The sequence below is a fragment of the Salmo trutta genome, chromosome 6 (assembly GCF_901001165.1).
Source record: "Salmo trutta chromosome 6, fSalTru1.1, whole genome shotgun sequence".
Lineage (NCBI taxonomy): Eukaryota > Metazoa > Chordata > Actinopteri > Salmoniformes > Salmonidae > Salmo > Salmo trutta.
In genome coordinates, this window is record NC_042962.1 from 58,041,139 (window position 1) to 58,060,632 (window position 19,494).

Below are 19,494 nucleotides of genomic sequence, written 5' to 3' on the forward strand. Positions count from 1 at the left end.
AATTATACATTTAAGGATTTTTTTAAATGTATTGTTTTATCTTTATTCACCCCACCCACCTGCCCTTCATTATCACAATATTTTATGACCCTAAACCCGACTGCGGGTTATGAGTCAACCCAGCATCACTATTGTGTCAGCTATTCTCTCATGTCCATGTGCGGGTGGGCACCTACTTATGACAGTTTATTAAAAAAAATATTATTTAACCTTTATTTAACCTGGCAAGTCAGTTAAGAATTCTTATTTACAATGACGGCCTACCAAAAGGCCTCCTGCTGGGACGGGGGCCTGGGATTAAAATAAATAAATACATTATAAATATAGGACAAAACACACATCACAACAAGAGAGTCATTATTATCTGCATGGTGAAACGGCTGTTGGGGGCAGATTCCATCATGGGGATTGTACCGTAGTAGCAATCTCTCTCACTTCCTCGTTCAGCTTGTCTGGTCCATTCCCTCCCCTCTCCACTATGTCCCATTGATCAGGGCTATAGGGACATCATGATATCCTGGCCTGGCTTCACACCACTGTCCTGACCAGTGATGATTAATGACCGGTGGTGTGGTTTGGCTGGCAGAGTGGACATCTCTTCAGGCCAGATGGCCAACGCGATAGAGGAGCGTTCGAAAAGCGCCTTTCACGGAGGCATCACTCAAGACATGCCTTAGCCAGCCCTGAGCCCTCCTTCGCACCTATTGACTGCCCCCAAGACAGGAGTTGCCTATTTTGGAATGACACCCTTAATTTAGGCTCCTGCTCTCCAGGGACACCCAAGAACAATGGGCCCCACCAGATCCCCGAGGGAGAGATGGTGCCTCTCAGGAGATGGTGCCTCCCCCCTATCACCCAAATGGGCCGGCTGTCAGTCCCGTCAAGGGTCCAAGGGAGGGTCTATTGTCTGGAGAAAAAAGGGGGATGATGGTGATTAGGGAGTTGATTAGTGTGTTTCAATAGAAAGGAAATGAACCTGGGGAAAGTTCTCTCCTTATCAGACTGTTTGTTTACAACTGAACGGCTCCACTGGCAGGTCTGCCTTGAGAGATTGGACAATTACACCTTTGATAGTGCAGACCAATTGAGGGTGGCTATCGAAGGCAAAGAGAGGGAGGTTTTGGAATGTTGATTGTTTTCTAGATAGCCATTTTGGACCTGAGTAAAATACAAGCCTGTTTGTTGTAGTAACAGTTGTTACGGTTTGAACATGAACCGATATAATTAATTAATAATCGTGCCCTTGCTGCACGTTTTGAGGAAGCTTTTCCTCACTAAAAGGAATGAAGGACATCATCTTCTCAGCCCCCCAGGGCGATCAACCTTTTCCTAAGCACTACCCACAATACTTCACAGTGCCTCTGTAGGAAGTGTCTCCGTAGCAACGAGGAAGACAAAGAGTATATCTGGGATGTATTTATTTCCTCCATTTATTCTTGTGCGTTGCGATCGGAAGACCTTGTGAGCTGTCAAGTCCCCCGGAGGTAAAATAGAGGCAACGTGTGTGTCACTAGTGGAGCGGGGAAGTTGAATAATGAAAGATATTACCAATCTGGAGGGTCGACGTGCCGTTCAATTAGCCTTCCCCCTGCAAACTGATCGCTTGTCATCTCCACGATGGATGGCTGAAATGAATATGCACACTTCTATCACAAACAGGGCCACACGTAGAAGAAATATTGGCCACCTAGTTCACTCCCCAGTCTGTAACGCTTGGCCACCTCCCTTTTGCTCTCTCTCGCTCTCTCTCTACACCCCAAATCACTTTCAGGACTATCAGCTTGTACCTGTGGAAGTTGAGATCTGAGTTGGGATGTGAAGCCAGAACGGCCCTGATGTGATGATCGTCTCTTTTAATAGTGATTCAACAGTGGTTGTTGTGACACCAACACACTGAGGAGGAACTGAGAAAGAAACTACATCTCTCAGCAAATACACACTATATCAAATCCATATGATATCCTGCTCAGTTCAACATGGACCTGACTGCATCTCTATTATGCCAGGAATCATTCTGTACTGCAGAGTAGAGCTGCTTATTGGCCAGGCCTCGTTGCTGTCCTGTCTGTCGCTAGCTGCTCCCATTGCAGAGCCCTTTTTTCATTGACAAGTGTGTTTTCAGGCGCCCAATTATGAGATATGCAATCATTCCCAGGCGAGGTCGTTGGTTCCTCTGCTTCCTCCTTTGTCCAAGCCAAGGGACAGGACACTACGAGGCCTTAATGAAATGTGAACAACGCCAGAGACACGGAAAGCAGGACTCTGTCTATCAAAGCGCCTGGCTGTCCATCTCTCTCTCTCTCGTCCATATCTTTCCCCCTCCACCCCCCGTTGCGTGCTAGTTAGTCTTTATCCCCTCATCCCCCTCTCCTCTCCTCTCGGACTCTATTAATATCTTCCTGTCTGTGGGTGTTAACACCGCGTTAATGTGTTACAGGTCCAGTGAAGTGACACGCGCAGCAGCCCAGCTGTAATTGCTAATCAGCGGACAGTTATATCCCTCTCTTGCCTAATGAATTTGGCTGAAATGCAGCGTGGGTGGGCAGCCGCCCTGAAGGGCCAGTCATCCGCAGCTGATGTGTGGAGGAGAGAGGAGAGAGAAGGATGTTAACAGTCTTGGGTCGGCGCTAATGTGTCCAAAGAACATTTCAGTTTTTTTCCGTTCGCTCGATACTTCTTGCTCACCACTGCTGGTTATGTTTCCGTCTCTCTCCCTCCAGTGTGTATGTAGTCTCTTAGTTTAAGTGGTTTTCCTATCCGCTAAGGATCTTTGTTTCTCTGGTCAGGGAGTGTCACAGAATTATAGTGGGGAGAGATCACATTTTGCATCTTTATTGTAAACTTGATTTCAGCATGGTGACTGCATTGAGTTGCAGCCCGTGACATTCTATACGGTCTCCCTGACTCAAGAGATTCTAGTTCCAGAAATCAGGGTTACCACACATCAATCCCATTTACCACCTATTGACGATGTGTCTTGTATTGGAAGATGAGCTATGTGTTGTAAATTCAGTGACGACTACAGTAGATGCTAGAGCGGTGCTTCATGACCCACCATGACCCATCAAAAGTGTTGAGTGGTGAAAACACAGACTAAATAATAAGTAGAACATATCATCTTGGCAGTGGAGAGATAATGTTGCTGTTTCAAAGCTAGTCTCCTGCCATTCCACACATCCTGCCATGGAGCTGAAAGAGAATTGAGCCTTTTTAAAGCCAATTTCATGCAATTCTATACATTTTGCCATGGAGCTGAGATACATTTGTGCAGATTTTAAGATCATGTCCTACAATTGTACACATTTTGACATTGCTAATGCTGTGTTTATGCTCGAACACTATAACAAAATCCAGCAGCAAAGTCCAGCTTTAATTTAGATGATTTCTCAGATTATAAGCAATTATTGAAAAATATATAGGTACTGTATATTACATTTTCTACTTTCTATTTGGTTTTAGTCATTTAAGTTGACACCAAAATCGTTTTTCCATCCTGAAAATGTATTTAAAACAACAAACAACCTAGATACATTTCATCAAGCACAGTGGTTCCCAAACTGTGGCTCCTATAGGGCATGTATCTGTGTTATGGTCCTCCTCACCCTGTCTCTCTCTGTGTTCTCTCCTATAGGGCATGTATCTGTGTTATTGTGTGTTATGGTCCTCTTCACCCTGTCTCTCTGTGTTCTCTCCTATAGGGCATGTATCTGTGTTATTGTGTGTTATGGTCCTCTTCACCCTGTCTCTCTGTGTTCTCTCCTATAGGGTATGTATCTGTGTTATTGTGTGTTATGGTCCTCCTCACCCTGTCTCTCTGTGTTCTCTCCTATAGGGCATGTATCTGTGTTATTGTGTGTTATGGTCCTCCTCACCCTGTCTCTCTGTGTTCTCTCCTATAGGGCATGTATCTGTGTTATTGTGTGTTATGGTCCTCCTCACCCTGTCTCTCTGTGTTCTCTCCTATAGGGTATGTATCTGTGTTATTGTGTGTTATGGTCCTCGTCACCCTGTCTCTCTGTGTTCTCTCCTATAGGGTATGCTTCTGTGTTATGGTCCTCGTCACCCTGTCTCTCTGTGTTCTCTCCTATAGGGTATGCTTCTGTGTTATGGTCCTCGTCACCCTGTCTCTCTGTGTTCTCTCCTATAGGGTATGCTTCTGTGTTATGGTCCTCGTCACCCTGTCTCTCTGTGTTCTCTCCTATAGGGTATGCTTCTGTGTTATGGTCCTCGTCACCCTGTCTCTCTGTGTTCTCTCCTATAGGGTATGCTTCTGTGTTATGGTCCTCGTCACCCTGTCTCTCTGTGTTCTCTCCTATAGGGTATGCTTCTGTGTTATGGTCCTCGTCACCCTGTCTCTCTGTGTTCTCTCCTATAGGGTATGCTTCTGTGTTATGGTCCTCGTCACCCTGTCTCTCTGTGTTCTCTCCTATAGGGTATGCTTCTGTGTTATGGTCCTCGTCACCCTGTCTCTCTGTGTTCTCTCCTATAGGGTATGCTTCTGTGTTATGGTCCTCGTCACCCTGTCTCTCTGTGTTCTCTCCTATAGGGTATGCTTCTGTGTTATGGTCCTCGTCACCCTGTCTCTCTGTGTTCTCTCCTATAGGGTATGCTTCTGTGTTATGGTCCTCGTCACCCTGTCTCTCTGTGTTCTCTCCTATAGGGTATGCTTCTGTGTTATGGTCCTCGTCACCCTGTCTCTCTGTGTTCTCTCCTATAGGGTATGCTTCTGTGTTATGGTCCTCGTCACCCTGTCTCTCTGTGTTCTCTCCTATAGGGTATGTATCTGTGTTATTGTGTGTTATGGTCCTCCTCACCCTGTCTCTCTGTGTTCTCTCCTATAGGGTATGTATCTGTGTTATTGTGTGTTATGGTCCTCCTCACCCTGTCTCTCTGTGTTCTCTCCTATAGGGTATGTATCTGTGTTATTGTGTGTTATGGTCCTCCTCACCCTGTCTCTCTGTGTTCTCTCCTATAGGGTATGTATATGTGTTATTGTGTGTTATGGTCCTCCTCACCCTGTCTCTCTGTGTTCTCTCCTATAGGGCATGTATCTGTGTTATTGTGTGTTATGGTCCTCCTCACCCTGTCTCTCTGTGTTCTCTCCTATAGGGTATGTATATGTGTTATTGTGTATTATGGTCCTCCTCACCCTGTCTCTCTGTGTTCTCTCCTATAGGGTATGCTTCTGAAGAGGAGTGGTAAGACCCTAAACAAGGAGTGGAAGAAGAAGTACGTGACGTTGTGTGACAATGGCCTGCTCACATATCACCCCAGCCTGCACGTGAGTACCACCTGTCACAACACACACACACTGAACATGAACACACACACTGAACATGAACACACACACTGAACATGAACACACACACTGAACATGAACACACACACTGAACATGAACACACACACTGAACATGAACACACACACTGAACATGAACACACAGACACTGAACACGAACACACAGACACTGAATCTGAACACGAACACACATGTATCACTCATATTATACACACACGTCACTCATACTTTCTTGCACAAACATGCACACACACACACACACATCACACATAATATACACATGCTTTACACACACACATCACACATAATATACACATGCTTTACACACACACACACACACATCACACATAACATACACATGCTTTACACACACACACACACACACACACACATCACACATAATATACACATGCTTTACACACACACATCACACATAATATACACATGCTTTACACACACACATCACACATAATATACACATGCTTTACACACACACATCACACATAATATACACATGCTTTACACACACACACACATCACACATAACATTCACATGCTTTACACACGCACATAACATACACATGCTTTACACACACACACACATCACACATAACATACACATGCTTTACACACACACACACACATCACACATAACATACACATACTTTACACACACACACACACACACACACACACGTCACACATAACATACACATGCTTTACACACACATCACACATAACATACACATGCTTTACACACACACACACACACATAACATACACATGCTTTACACACACACACACACATGCTTTACACACACACACATCACACATAACATACACATGCTTTACACACACACATCACACATAACATACACATGCTTTACACACACACACACCCATCACACATAACATACACATGCTTTACACACACCCATCACACATAACATACACATGCTTTACACACACACACATTACACATGCTTTACACACACATCACACATAACATACACATGCTTTACACACACACACACTCTGAGGGAAGACTATACAGGCGGTGCCCATTGATGTGTTAACTCTAAGTCACTTCAGATGGTAGAATCTGGTGGTGAACATTCTTTCTCCTGTTAGTTCCATTCTACCTGTCCAGCCCTGCTGCAACCAGACCAGCTAGTTGGACAACTTTCTCTCTGATTATTACTGCACATCATCACGATGACTCTACCATCCACCTAACAGTCCTGTTTTAACCTGCACCCCTCCAGTCTCAGTGTGGACCCACAGAGGTCACCTGGAGTCAGCATCACTCAGTGTCTGTAATGTAGTGCTGTCTGTCTGTCACTCTGCCCTCTGCTCTGGCTTTCTATGTAATTGTCCCATGTTACAGCAGCGGGTCTTACCGCTTGTTCCCCGCACGCTGCTCATCCATCAGCCACTGTGTTGGCCCATTAGCGGTAACGCTAAGCCCCTGTTTCCTCCTCCTCCTCCTCTGTGTGTGTGTGTGTGTGTGTGTGTGTGTGTGTGTGTGTGTGTGTGTGTGTGTGTGTGTGTGTGTGTGTGTGTGTGTGTGTGTGTGTGTGTGTGTGTGTGAGAGAGAGAGCGTCAGCCACCCCATCCGCTCACTGGGCAGACGGTACGCTTGTTGCAGCGGAGGCACACACCCACACACAGCGAGCAACAATATTAATTAGAAAGCCCACATGGTCTGTTTGCACAGGGCTGACGTTGATGATGTGGAATAGCACCACTGTAATGGCCTGCTCTAATTGCCCGCCTGGCTGCTCTGTTGGCAAACACAGGACCACAATGTCCCCTCTCCTGGCCCTGATACCACTTCATATCACCACTATCCCTCCTTTCCCTCGCTCTTTCCATCACTCCTCCAGATTGCAATCAGGCCTTATTGTTAATTAGAATCGGAATCATTTTCCTAATGCCACACTGACTGGAGTCTAGACACACATGTAGATGGATGGATGGGTAGAGGACGCACAGCGGAGGAGGCTAAATCAATTTGCTGTAATTTGATTGGGTTGGATTAGCGGCCCAGCTACTGCAGTGAAACAACCACAGAGGCAGAATGAGTGGAAGGTAAATGTAGGAAAACTAAATTGCTCGATAGCAACCTGAAGGAGAGCCATAAAATATGATCAAATCTATTGAAAATCCCAAAGGTGTTGAGTCCCTGGGATGAGTCCTAACTTACTATTTTCCCTACAAACACACTCGCTCGCACACTCCCACACACACTCGCACACGCGCGTACTTGCACAAACACGTACCTACTAGAGGTCGACCGATTAATCGGAATGGGCGATTAATTAGGGCCGATTTCAGGATTTCATAACAATCGGTAATCGGCATTTTTGGACATCGATCATGGCCGATTACATTGCACTCCACGAGGAGACTGTGTGGCAGGCTGACTACCTGTTATGCAAGTGCAGCAAGGAGCCATGGTAAGTTGCTAGCTAGCATTAAACGTATCTTATAAAAAACAATCAATCTTAACAATCACTAGTTAACTACACATGGTTGATGATATTACTAGTTTATCTAGCTTGTCCTGCATTGCATATAATCAATGCGGTGCCTGTTAATTTATCATTGAATCACAGCCTACTTCGCCAAACGGGTGATTTAACAAGCGCATTTGCGAAAAAGCACTGTCGTTGCACCAATGTTCACCTAACCGTAAACATCAATGCCTTTCTTAAAATCAATACACAAGTATATATTTTTAAACCTGCATATTTTATCTTTTAACTAGGGAAATTGTGTCACTTCTCTTGCGTTCTGTGCAACAGAGTCAGGGTATATGCAGCCGTTTGGGCCGCCTGGCTCGTTGCGAACTGTGAAGACCATTTCTTCCTAACAAAGACAGCCAACTTCGCCAAACAGGTGATGATTTAACAAAAGCGCATTTGTGAAAAAAGCACAATCGTTGCACGACTGTACCTAACCATAAACATCAATGCCTTTCTTAAAATCAATCCACAGAAGTATATTTTTTAAACCTGCATATTTAGTTAAAAGAAATTCCGGTTAGCAGGCAATATTAACTAAGGAAATTGTGTCACTTCTCTTGTGTTCATTGCACGCAGAGTCAGGGTATATGCAACAGTTTGGGCCTCCTGGCTCATGCGAACTAATTTGCCAGAATTTTACGTAATTATGACATAACATTGAAGGTTGGGCAATGTAACAGGAATATTTAGACTTATGGATGCCACCCGTTAGATAAAATACGGAACGGTTCCGTATTTCACTGAAAGAATAAACGTTTTGTTTTCGAAACGATAGTTTCCGTATTCGACCATATTAATAACCTACGGCTTGTATTTCTGTGTGTTATTATGTTATAATTAAGTCTATGATTTGATAGAGCAGTCTGACTGAGCGGGGGTAGGCAGCAGCAGGTTCGGAAGCATTCATTCAAAAAGCACTTTACTGCGTTTGCCTGCAGCTCTTCGCTGTGCTTCAAGCATTGCGCTGTTTGACTTCAAGCCTATCAACTCCCGAGATTAGGCTGGCAATACTAAAGTACATATTAGAACATTCAATAGTCAAAGGTATATGAAATACAAATGGTATAGAGAGAAGTAGTCCTATAATAACTACAACCTAAAACTTCTTACCTGGGAATATTGAAGACTCATGTTAAAAGGAACCACCAGCTTTCATATGTTCTCATGTTCTGAGCAAGGAACTTAAACGTTTGCATTATGTGCCATGTAAAAAAAGCTCTTTTACTTTCTTCTCCAACACTTTGTTTTTGCATTATTTAAACCAAATTGAACATGTTTCATTATTTATTTGAGACTAAATTGATTTTATTGATGTATTATATTAATTTAAAATAAAAGTGTTCATTGTTCATTCAGTATTGTTGTAATTGTCATTATAAATATATATATAAAAATCGGCCGATTAATCGGCATCGGCTTTTTTTGGGTCCTCCAATTATCGGTATCGGTATTGGCGTTGAAAAATCCTAATCGGTCGACCTCTAGTACCTACACACATGCACCTCCAGCCCCGGGCTGAGCAGGTTTTCCTGATCATTGTGCATCTGCAGCGCAGGCATCAATTACTGTGTTTGCGGAGGCTAATAGAATCAAAGTCAATCAGCAACGCTCCTAATTGCCCAACTATGTGCAAAGAAATCACATTAATACAGCTAATTAAGTGGATGGCATTAGGATGCCGTGTAACTGGCAGGAAAACTAGGAGTCACGGCAGTCCTCAAAGAAACATGAAGAAACTGGTCCAGGTGTCATGGAGTCATTCAGTTGTTTGTGGTGTGACTGATGTCATCTGATCACTTCATATTTATTCACACTGTTTAGTTGTAGGGGACCTTGGGTGATTAAATGCTATTTTATGCATTGATGACTTAAAAAAATATTAATGTTATCTTGACTGTATTCATCATCTTGACCGTGCCCGCGTGCACACACACCAACCGCACACACACACACACACACACACACACACACACACACACACACACACCAACCGCACGTACACACACACAAACTCTGCTCTTCCCCCCTATGCTGTGCAACTGTGTTGTTGGGAGCCCCAGCTTCCCCTCTCTCCTCCTCCTCATCTTCTCTCACTTTCCTCTATCCTCTCCCTCTCATATCCTCTCCTTCTCTCCTCCCTCTCTTCTCTCCTCCCTCTCTCCTTCTCTTCCCTCTCACCTTCTCTCTTCCCTCTCTTCTTCTCTTCCCTCTCTCCTTCTCTCCTCCCTCTCTTCTTCTCTCCTCCGTTTCTGATGTGTGGATCAGATGGTGAAAGTTAGCTCCGTCAAGCTGTCTGCAGGGAGCCCGAGTTGGGCCAGGCTGGGCCCTTGTAGCCCCTCCAGGGACCCCAGCTCAAGGGCTCTCTGGCGACTTGTTAAGTTTTGTTGAGAGCACTTGGCTTTGAATTGGCCTTTTGTTTTCCTCCTGCAAGAGGGAGGTGGTCCCGACAGCCTCTCAGGATGCTCCTTGCCTCTCAGCCCTCACACACACACGCATAATCACACACACACATGATTAAAACACACACACACATGATTATGAACACACACAAAGTCTTGAGCATAATCACCCACTCCTCCGCTTGGTTCAGAATGGTCTTTGATTGTGTCACAGTGGGTGTGAGAGTCTGTGAGAGCTTTGTTTCTGCACATGGTCTCAGCCCTCATTCATGTTTGAGAGGGGTGACTGACCCCTACTCAGTGTGCTCCCTGTCTGACACACACACACTTCAGGGACTGCTGCCTTAAAGAAACCATCATTTTTAATGAGGACTACAGTGTTTTATTAGTTGAATATTGATCCTGTAAACACCAACTGTCAAGCCCACAGGAATCACAAGCCTGTTATGTTATCTCCAGGGTGCTGCCAAGTAGCTTAACCCTCCCTGATGACTCATACATTTACATTTAGTTATGTTGTTATAGGCAGCTAGGCCTGTAAATATTACAACCATCTAACCCACAACAATGCATCTCTGTATTCTGAGCAAACCCCCTTGTCATTAGTTATAAAAACATATCCGTTTATCTGAGAGTGTTTATCTTTAATCTCTAAGTGTGTATTGATAGCAGACTGTCTCCCTGCCTGTCTCCTGTAGGACTACATGCAGAACGTCCATGGGAAGGAGATAGATCTGTTGAGGACCACAGTGAAGGTCCCAGGGAAAAGGCCTCCCCGAGCCGTGTCTACCTGTGCCGCTGTCCCCAGCCCGAAGACCAACGGCCTGGCCAAGGACATGAGCAGTCTGCAGCTGGGACCTGGTGGCCCTGGTGAGAGACGGAGAGACACACACATACACACCTCGTCCTACACACACACCTTTCCCTGGTGGGCCTTTATGGGTCCTGTAGTATTTTGTTGTAATTTTACTTTCAACAAAAATAATCAAACAATGAACCATACTGTTGAGGGGATGAATAGTCACACTAACACAGACACACACGTATCCACCAACATGCACACACACAGACACACACGTATCCACCAACATGCACACACACAGACACACCCACCAACATGCACACACACAGACACACCCACCAACATGCACACACACAGACACACCCACCAACATGCACACACACCCACCAACATGCACACACACAGACACACCCACCAACATGCACAGACACACCCACCAACACCCATGCACACACACAGGCACACCCACCAACACCCATGCACACACACAGGCACACCCACCAACACCCATGCACACACACAGGCACACCCACCAACACCCATGCACACACACAGACAAACCCACCAACACCCATGCACACACACAGGCACACCCACCAACACCCATGCACACACACAGACACACCCACCAACACCCATGCACACACACAGACACACCCACCAACACGCATGCACACACACAGACACACCCACCAACACGCACACACACAGACACACCCACCAACACGCACGCACACACACACCCACCAACACGCACGCACACAGACACACCCACCAACACACAGACACACCCACCAGCATGCACACACACAGACACACCCACCAACACGCATGCACACACACAGACACACCCACCAACACGCATGCACACACACAGACACACCCACCAACACGCATGCACACACACAGACACACCCACCAACACGCATGCACACACACAGACACACCCACCAACATGCACACACACAGACACACCCACCAACATGCACACACAGGCGCACGGCTCCTGGAGGACCAAACTAATAGCATGAATATTCAGTGACCCATAATACATGTACTAATTACTGTCATGAATATTAATGCAATCAGAGTCCTCTCTCCACTCAGGCAGCTCCAGACATGAGCTGTAATGAGAGAAAGAGAGGTGAGGGAGGGAGGGAGGGAGACGGAGGAGAGACAAATGATTCACTCAGCTGTTAGGCCATGAAAGCTCCGGCTCCGGTTTGGTTTCAGCAGCGGGCTGCTGGTAGAGTGTTCCTTTTATAATCACTTTGTGCGTGTGATTCCTGTACATGCGAGTGTGTGTATGTTTGCGTGTTAGTGCACATTTGCTCGCGTGTGTGTGTGTTTAGTATGTTTCCAATCCACAGTCATGTCTCCAGTGGGTCAGAGTGTACTGTATCAGTGTGTATTATAGCAACAGCAGCAGCTTTAGGCTCTGGGTTAAGGTGGTGCTGTTCTCATCACACCCAGCCTTAGCTTCAACTTCACACACACACTGCACACACACTGCACACACACACACACACACACACACACACACACACACACACTGCACCGGGGTAATTGACTGCGGTAAATGCGCGCTCCGCTCTGTTCGCCTCCGTTTACGGTCACATTAGCCTATTATAATGCTAATGCTTTATGTGGAGCCCCCAGCACATCCAGATACATGTATTGAGCCAGGGGCCACAGTGAGAGAGGGCCCTTACTATGTCCCCTGTGGTGTGGCCTATTGCAGTAGACAATCCATTGTGTTGTTTGCTTTGGGGTGGAGGTTCAACTTGCTTTATTAGGGGTTTCTCTTTAGTCAAAGGTGTAGCAGCAGAATTTCTTTATTTCATTTAGTTGTGTTGCCAGCAGCAACACAACTAACAGTTTTCCTTGTAAACTAAGGAAAACTGAGCACTTTTGTTTCTAATGTAAACGTCTTTGTAACCTTGAGTTGGTTTCAGTAAATGATGGAATATTGGACAAAAGATAAGTTTGACAACTGACTGATAGACATCCTGGTTTCTCTCTCCCTCTCCTTCAGGCTCTGTGACCAGTAGTTTGTCAGCCTCTCAGATGACCAGTGGGATCAGCTTGGTGTCCTTTAACAGACAACTGACTGATAGACATCCTGGTTTCTCTCTACCTCTCCTTCAGGCTCTGTGACCAGTAGTTTGTCAGCCTCTCAGATGACCAGTGGGATCAGCTTGGTGTCCTTTAACAGACAACTGACTGATAGACATCCTGGTTTCTCTCTCCCTCTCCTTCAGGCTCTGTGACCAGTAGTTTGTCAGCCTCTCAGATGACCAGTGGGATCAGCTTGGTGTCCTTTAACAGACAACTGACTGATAGACATCCTGGTTTCTCTCTCCCTCTCCTTCAGGCTCTGTGACCAGTAGTTTGTCAGCCTCTCAGATGACCAGTGGGATCAGCTTGGTGTCCTTTAACAGACAACTGACTGATAGACATCCTGGTTTCTCTCTCCCTCTCCTTCAGGCTCTGTGACCAGTAGTTTGTCAGCCTCTCAGATGGCCAGTGGGATCAGCTTGGTGTCCTTTAACAGTCGTGGCGACGGCATGCACCAGAGATCCTACTCAGTCTCCTCCGCCGACCAATGGAGCGAGGCCACCGTCATCCCCAACTCAGGAGTCAGCACAGGTATGAGGAAACACACACACACACACACACACCATTAAGGAACCAGGCCACCCCCAGACCCAGTCTTTTCTGTCCCCCTGTCATTGGGCCCCAGATGGGCTCTGACTTGGAGCTCCACGGTGGGGAGCCTGCCTTAGTACAGGCAGCCTGAGAGCAGAGCTCCGCAGGGGGGCCCTTCTCCTCCGCTGGGCCTTTCATTCGTCCTCCATTGATCTGCCTGCCAGGCCCCTAATGCTGTCTTAACTGTTTATCAAACTAATGGTCACTCAGAGACACACATTAGCAAGAGCACATTTATCCTCACATGCACTGGGTGATCTGGTGTCTCTGTGTGTGTGTGTGTGTGTGTACATGCTCTGGTCTTTGACTGCCACACACATACAGCCACACACTCTCTGCCGCACGCTGAGACTGACAGCTGTCGGATCGAGGGTGTGTCGCCGTGGCGATGCGTCTGAGTGACAGGTCCCTCGTGTGTGTTGGGCCCGTTGGCCCTGCGCTGCTCTCCTGAAATAACGTTTAAAGTTGTGAAACACTCTAATCACATTGGCTCCCAGGGGCCTCAATGCACACACACACACTCTCACACACTCTCACACACACACACACAGCTGAGGCCCATACTAGTATCCTTCACCTCGGTCTCTCCTTTAGCCAACTGTGGGCAGCTTATGCAAGTCAGTTCAATTTCACTCAACTTTATTTGTACAGACATTTCTGTAAGGCCATTTATCAATGAACACAAACCGTTTCTTTTTAACGGCCAAAGTAGAATGAGTGTGATTGACATCTGTAGATTGGGGATATGATGGAGGTTGACATCTGTCAGTTGAACAAAGCTTCTGTTTAATCCAGCTAATTAACACCATATTAAAATCTGTATATTTTTACCATTCCCATTATATCACAGTATTCATTTATGCAGATCTAAAATAGAATGGGTGTACCGTGTGTGTGTGTGTGTGTGTGTGTGTGTGTGTGTGTGTGTGTGTGTGTGTGTGTGTGTGTGTGTGTGTGTGTGTGTGTGTGTGTGTGTGTGTGTGTGTGTGTGTGAGTATCGTGTGTGAGTATCGTGTGTCTGTGTATAACTGTGTTAGTGGATGTTGGGGTCCTGGAGGCGTTGAGAGCTCTGTTCTGAGCTTGTCTGAAAGCATCACGGCCCCTCAGCCTCTCTTTATATAAATAACCTTTACCCAGCCCCTTAACGAGCCTTACCCAGCCCCTTAACGAGCCTTAACGAGGTGCCCCTCCTCTCTCTCCACTGTGTCGTGACTGGGATGAGTTGTGATAGCTGGATGACTAGTTGACCAGTGGCTCCAGGGCCTGAGAAGTCATCACCTTCTGCCCCCAGAGCCCAGCCCAATGAGAGCTCTCAGGGAGAAGAAAAGGAGGACGTCTTTGTAATTAGTTGTTCTGTTGTGGCCGTCGGCTTCTGAAGGGCTTGCTTCTATTTGCTCTCCTCTGTGGCCGTCGGCTTCTGAAGGGCTTGCTTCTATTTGCTCTCCTCTGTGGCCGTCGGCTTCTAAAGGGCTTGCTTCTATTTGCTCTCCTCTGTGGCCGTCGGCTTCTGAAGGGCTTGCTGCTATTTGCTCTCCTCTGTGGCCGTCGGCTTCTGAAGGACTCTTCTCTGTGGAAGGGGCGGTTGTGTCTGAACAATAGTCTCTGCTGCTTTGAGACTGTCTTCATACTAACCCTTTATCTAAACCCCACACCTTTTACACCAGGCCTTGTGTAAGTTAGTTTCCTGCCTGTTTTTAATCAGATCACATTATATTCTGTCTCTCTTCTCCTATCTACTCATGTATAATATTCAGTTGTTGACGTGATGATTCACAGGAAGACAAGTCCCTTCAATCTAGGCCTGTCGTTTCTCCTATTGGAGGAGGGACCTAGTGCTCCACAGACAGTAATGAGTCCTATTGGAGGAGGGACCTAGTACTCCACAGACAGTAATGAGTCCTATTGGAGGAGGGACCTAGTGCTCCACAGACAGTAATGAGTCCTATTGGAGGAGGGACCTAGTGCTCCACAGACAGTAATGAGTCCTATTGGAGGAGGGACCTAGTGCTCCACAGACAGTAATGAGTCCTATTGGAGAACAAGAGAAGAGATGAAGACATCCACACACTAGAAGCCCTGTAGCCAGTAAGTAGAGCTGAGGACAGGAGAGGACAGCTGCAGGGTTGTTAGTATGTGGATATATCTGCCTATTGGTTGGCTATGACATCGATGGCCTCTGGTCTGTTAGCTGCTCTCAGTAAACACGCCCCCTTTTTCCTCTCTGCATTGAGTTGCCTTTTCCCCTTAATGATGGAACAATGGGAGCAGTAATAATAATGAGTGTCTGTTTCATTAGGAGGCTGTTGTTCCCTAGACGCCTCCAGGCCTGTAGGAGCCAGGGGGGATGAACCAGGGACACGGGGGGAAAGGGGAGCAAGCTAGCGTTCCTCCCTACTCAGCCAGCTTGCTGTGGGGCTAATGGCTCGCTGGGCTGAGCTGGTCGAGGCCCACGGTCGCTTCACTGAGCTCCAACCTCCAACCCTCTGACTAACATAGTGTTCCTATTTTCAGTCCTCCGTGGCTGGGGGGGGTGTCCCTGGCATGGCATCTTCCTCCTTCAGCTCAGGAATGCACATGCAGGAGCAACCCTGTTCCCTGGTTTTCCCTGTCCGAGTCTCTCTTACAGTGGCTAACAATATAGTGTCCACTGCCTTTCCTAGCTTGATTGGGTGATAGGCTTTAAAATGACAGCCCTGTCAGGATATCTCAGCATTTCACTTATCTGAACCTTTTGCCTGTGGTCCTGTGTGTTTTCAGAAACTGGAAACAGGAAGAAACTTATTTGGAGTTTGTGTGCGGTGCGGTGGCCCTGTGAAAGAGCCCATTGTGTGTGTGTGTGTGTGGTGGGGGGGGGCAGCAGGTGTCTTTGATTTGGCAGACCAGGCTGTGGAATTCCATGCCTCAGGAGCTGCCCGGCCATCCTCTGATCTTCTACCTTAAAGTAGCCGACAGACAGGAAGTCACTTTACCTCCACTTCCTGTTTACTATCCTCACTCAGAGTTGGTCTGCTTCACAGTGCTGCTTCACTAGTTACCACAGCCACCAAAATAGCGTGTTGGCCTTAATTTAAGGTTAGCAGTGTGTTTAAGGTTAGGTTTCAAATCAGATTTTAAGAACATAAATTGTAGTCATGGGCGGGGTTTAGCCATGTAGTCATGGGCGGGGTTTAGCCATGTAGTCATGGGCGGGGTTTAGCCATGTAGTCATGGGCGGGGTTTAGCCATGTAGTCATGGGCGGGGTTTAGCCAGAATTATGACTTTGTGGCTGTGGTAACTATTGACGACCGCTTCACACACAAGGCTGGGATATTATTATGCATTTACTGTTCATGATAATAACACATTTCATTTGTAGAGCGCTTTTCATTTACAGACAGAAATCACAAAGCTCTTTACATTGTGAGCAACCATGTTATCACCCTATCAAAGAGCACAGCATGCATATCGTCAGATTTCAGGATACAGCGTCTAAATGAACCTCTCTTCATACCAGAGTTTCATGAAGGAGAAGAGCGAGAGAGAGGCTCGCTCACAGAAAAAGAACAAGGAAGATCGTTAACAACAGATACTGAGGGCGCCAGTGGAGGGATGATTGTAGAGAGAGATGGGGGACGCCGCGAGGGAGGGAGGGGGTAGTGTAATATGTGAAGGTAGTGATGTAGAGAGAGGAGGGGGAGGCTGGGACGGGGGGAGACACGGGTGAGGAGAGGGAGGAGGGGCTGCAGATGTGAGGGCTGTTAATCCCAGGCGGTTAATTGTGCGCTCCGGGATGGCATCTTGTCAGCAGAGATAAGTTGTCACGTTTTCCACTTGAGCTGAGACTAAACGATAGTCCAATAAGTTATGTCTGTCCTTGAGGCTGTCTGTTCTGTTCTGGGCAGCAGGCGCTACATCAGTGTGATAGGAGCTCGCTCCGTGCCAGCAGCCCCTCCCCCCAACCCCACTGTCCACATCAGTCCCGCCGCCCACGCTGATATTGATGGGAACTGAATGTTATTTTATTCCGCCGCAAGTCACAGCTGTCAGCTCAGCGTCTCGTAGCCTCCGAGCCTGATATCCTGGGCCAGCCAGGGAAGGAGGAGGAGAACAGCCAAATGAATGGCAGCTTCTTCCACTGACTGCTACGGATGGCTCTGTAGAGCTGGACACATCCACACTCATCTCCTGTATCACTGCTTCCCTAGCTGGACACATCCACACTCATCTCCTGTATCACTGCTTCCCTAGCTGGACACATCCACACTCATCTCCTGTATTACTGCTTCCCTAGCTGGACACATCCACACTCAGCTCCTGTATTACTGCTTCCCTAGCTGGACACATCCACACTCAGCTCCTGTATCACTGCTTCCCTAGCTGGACACATCCACACTCATCTCCTGTATTACTGCTTCCCTAGCTGGACACATCCACACTCATCTCCTGTATTACTGCTTCCCTAGCTGGACACATCCACACTCATCTCCTGTATTACTGCTTCCCTAGCTGGACACATCCACACTCATCTCCTGTATTACTGCTTCCCTAGCTGGACACATCCACACTCATCTCCTGTATTACTGCTTCCCTAGCTGGACACATCCACACTCATCTCCTGTATCACTGCTTCCCTAGCTGGACACATCCACACTCATCTCCTGTATTACTGCTTCCCTAGCTGGACACATCCACACTCATCTCCTGTATCACTGCTTCCCTAGCTGGACACATCCACACTCATCTCCTGTATCACTGCTTCCCTAGCTGGACACATCCACACTCAGCTCCTGTATCACTGCTTCCCTAGCTGGACACATCCACACTCAGCTCCTGTATTACTGCTTCCCTAGCTGGACACATCCACACTCAGCTCCTGTATCACTGCTTCCTTAGCTGGACACATCCACACTCAGCTCCTGTATCACTGCTTCCCTAGCTGGACACATCCACACTCAGCTCCTGTATTACTGCTTCCCTAGCTGGACACATCCACACTCAGCTCCTGTATCACTGCTTCCCTAGCTGGACACATCCACACTCAGCTCCTGTATCACTGCTTCCCTAGCTGGACACATCCACACTCATCTCCTGTATCACTGCTTCCTTAGCTGGACACATCCACACTCATCTCCTGTATCACTGCTTCCCTAGCTGGACACATCCACACTCATCTCCTGTATTACTGCTTCCCTAGCTGGACACATCCACACTCATCTCCTGTATTACTGCTTCCCTAGCTGGACACATCCACACTCATCTCCTGTATCACTGCTTCCCTAGCTGGACACATCCACACTCAGCTCCTGTATCACTGCTTCCCTAGCTTGACACATCCACACTCATCTCCTGTATTACTGCTTCCCTAGCTGGACACATCCACACTTATCTCCTGTATTACTGCTTCCCTAGCTGGACACATCCACACTCATCTCCTGTATTACTGCTTCCCTAGCTGGACACATCCACACTCATCTCCTGTATTACTGCTTCCCTAGCTGGACACATCCACACTCAGCTCCTGTATCACTGCTTCCCTAGCTGGACACATCCACACTCAGCTCCTGTATCACTGCTTCCCTAGCTGGACACATCCACACTCATCTCCTGTATCACTGCTTCCCTAGCTGGACACATCCACACTCATCTCCTGTATTACTGCTTCCCTAGCTGGACACATCCACACTCATCTCCTGTATTACTGCTTCCCTAGCTGGACACATCCACACTCATCTCCTGTATTACTGCTTCCCTAGCTGGACACATCCACACTCAGCTCCT

General features: G+C 47.0%; 1 protein-coding gene across 6 annotated transcripts in view; it reads left to right on the forward strand.

The window, feature by feature from the left end:
• LOC115196446 (arf-GAP with GTPase, ANK repeat and PH domain-containing protein 1) overlaps positions 1-19,494 on the forward strand; it is a 202,423-nt gene that overhangs the window by 128,131 nt on the left and 54,798 nt on the right. For all 6 annotated transcript variants that reach the window (XM_029757285.1, XM_029757283.1, XM_029757284.1 and 3 more), the window contains 3 exons: positions 5,177-5,281; positions 10,924-11,095; positions 13,515-13,676. In XM_029757285.1, coding sequence (XP_029613145.1) covers positions 5,177-5,281; positions 10,924-11,095; positions 13,515-13,676 — 439 coding nt within the window. The remainder of the gene's footprint in view (positions 1-5,176; positions 5,282-10,923; positions 11,096-13,514; positions 13,677-19,494) is intronic.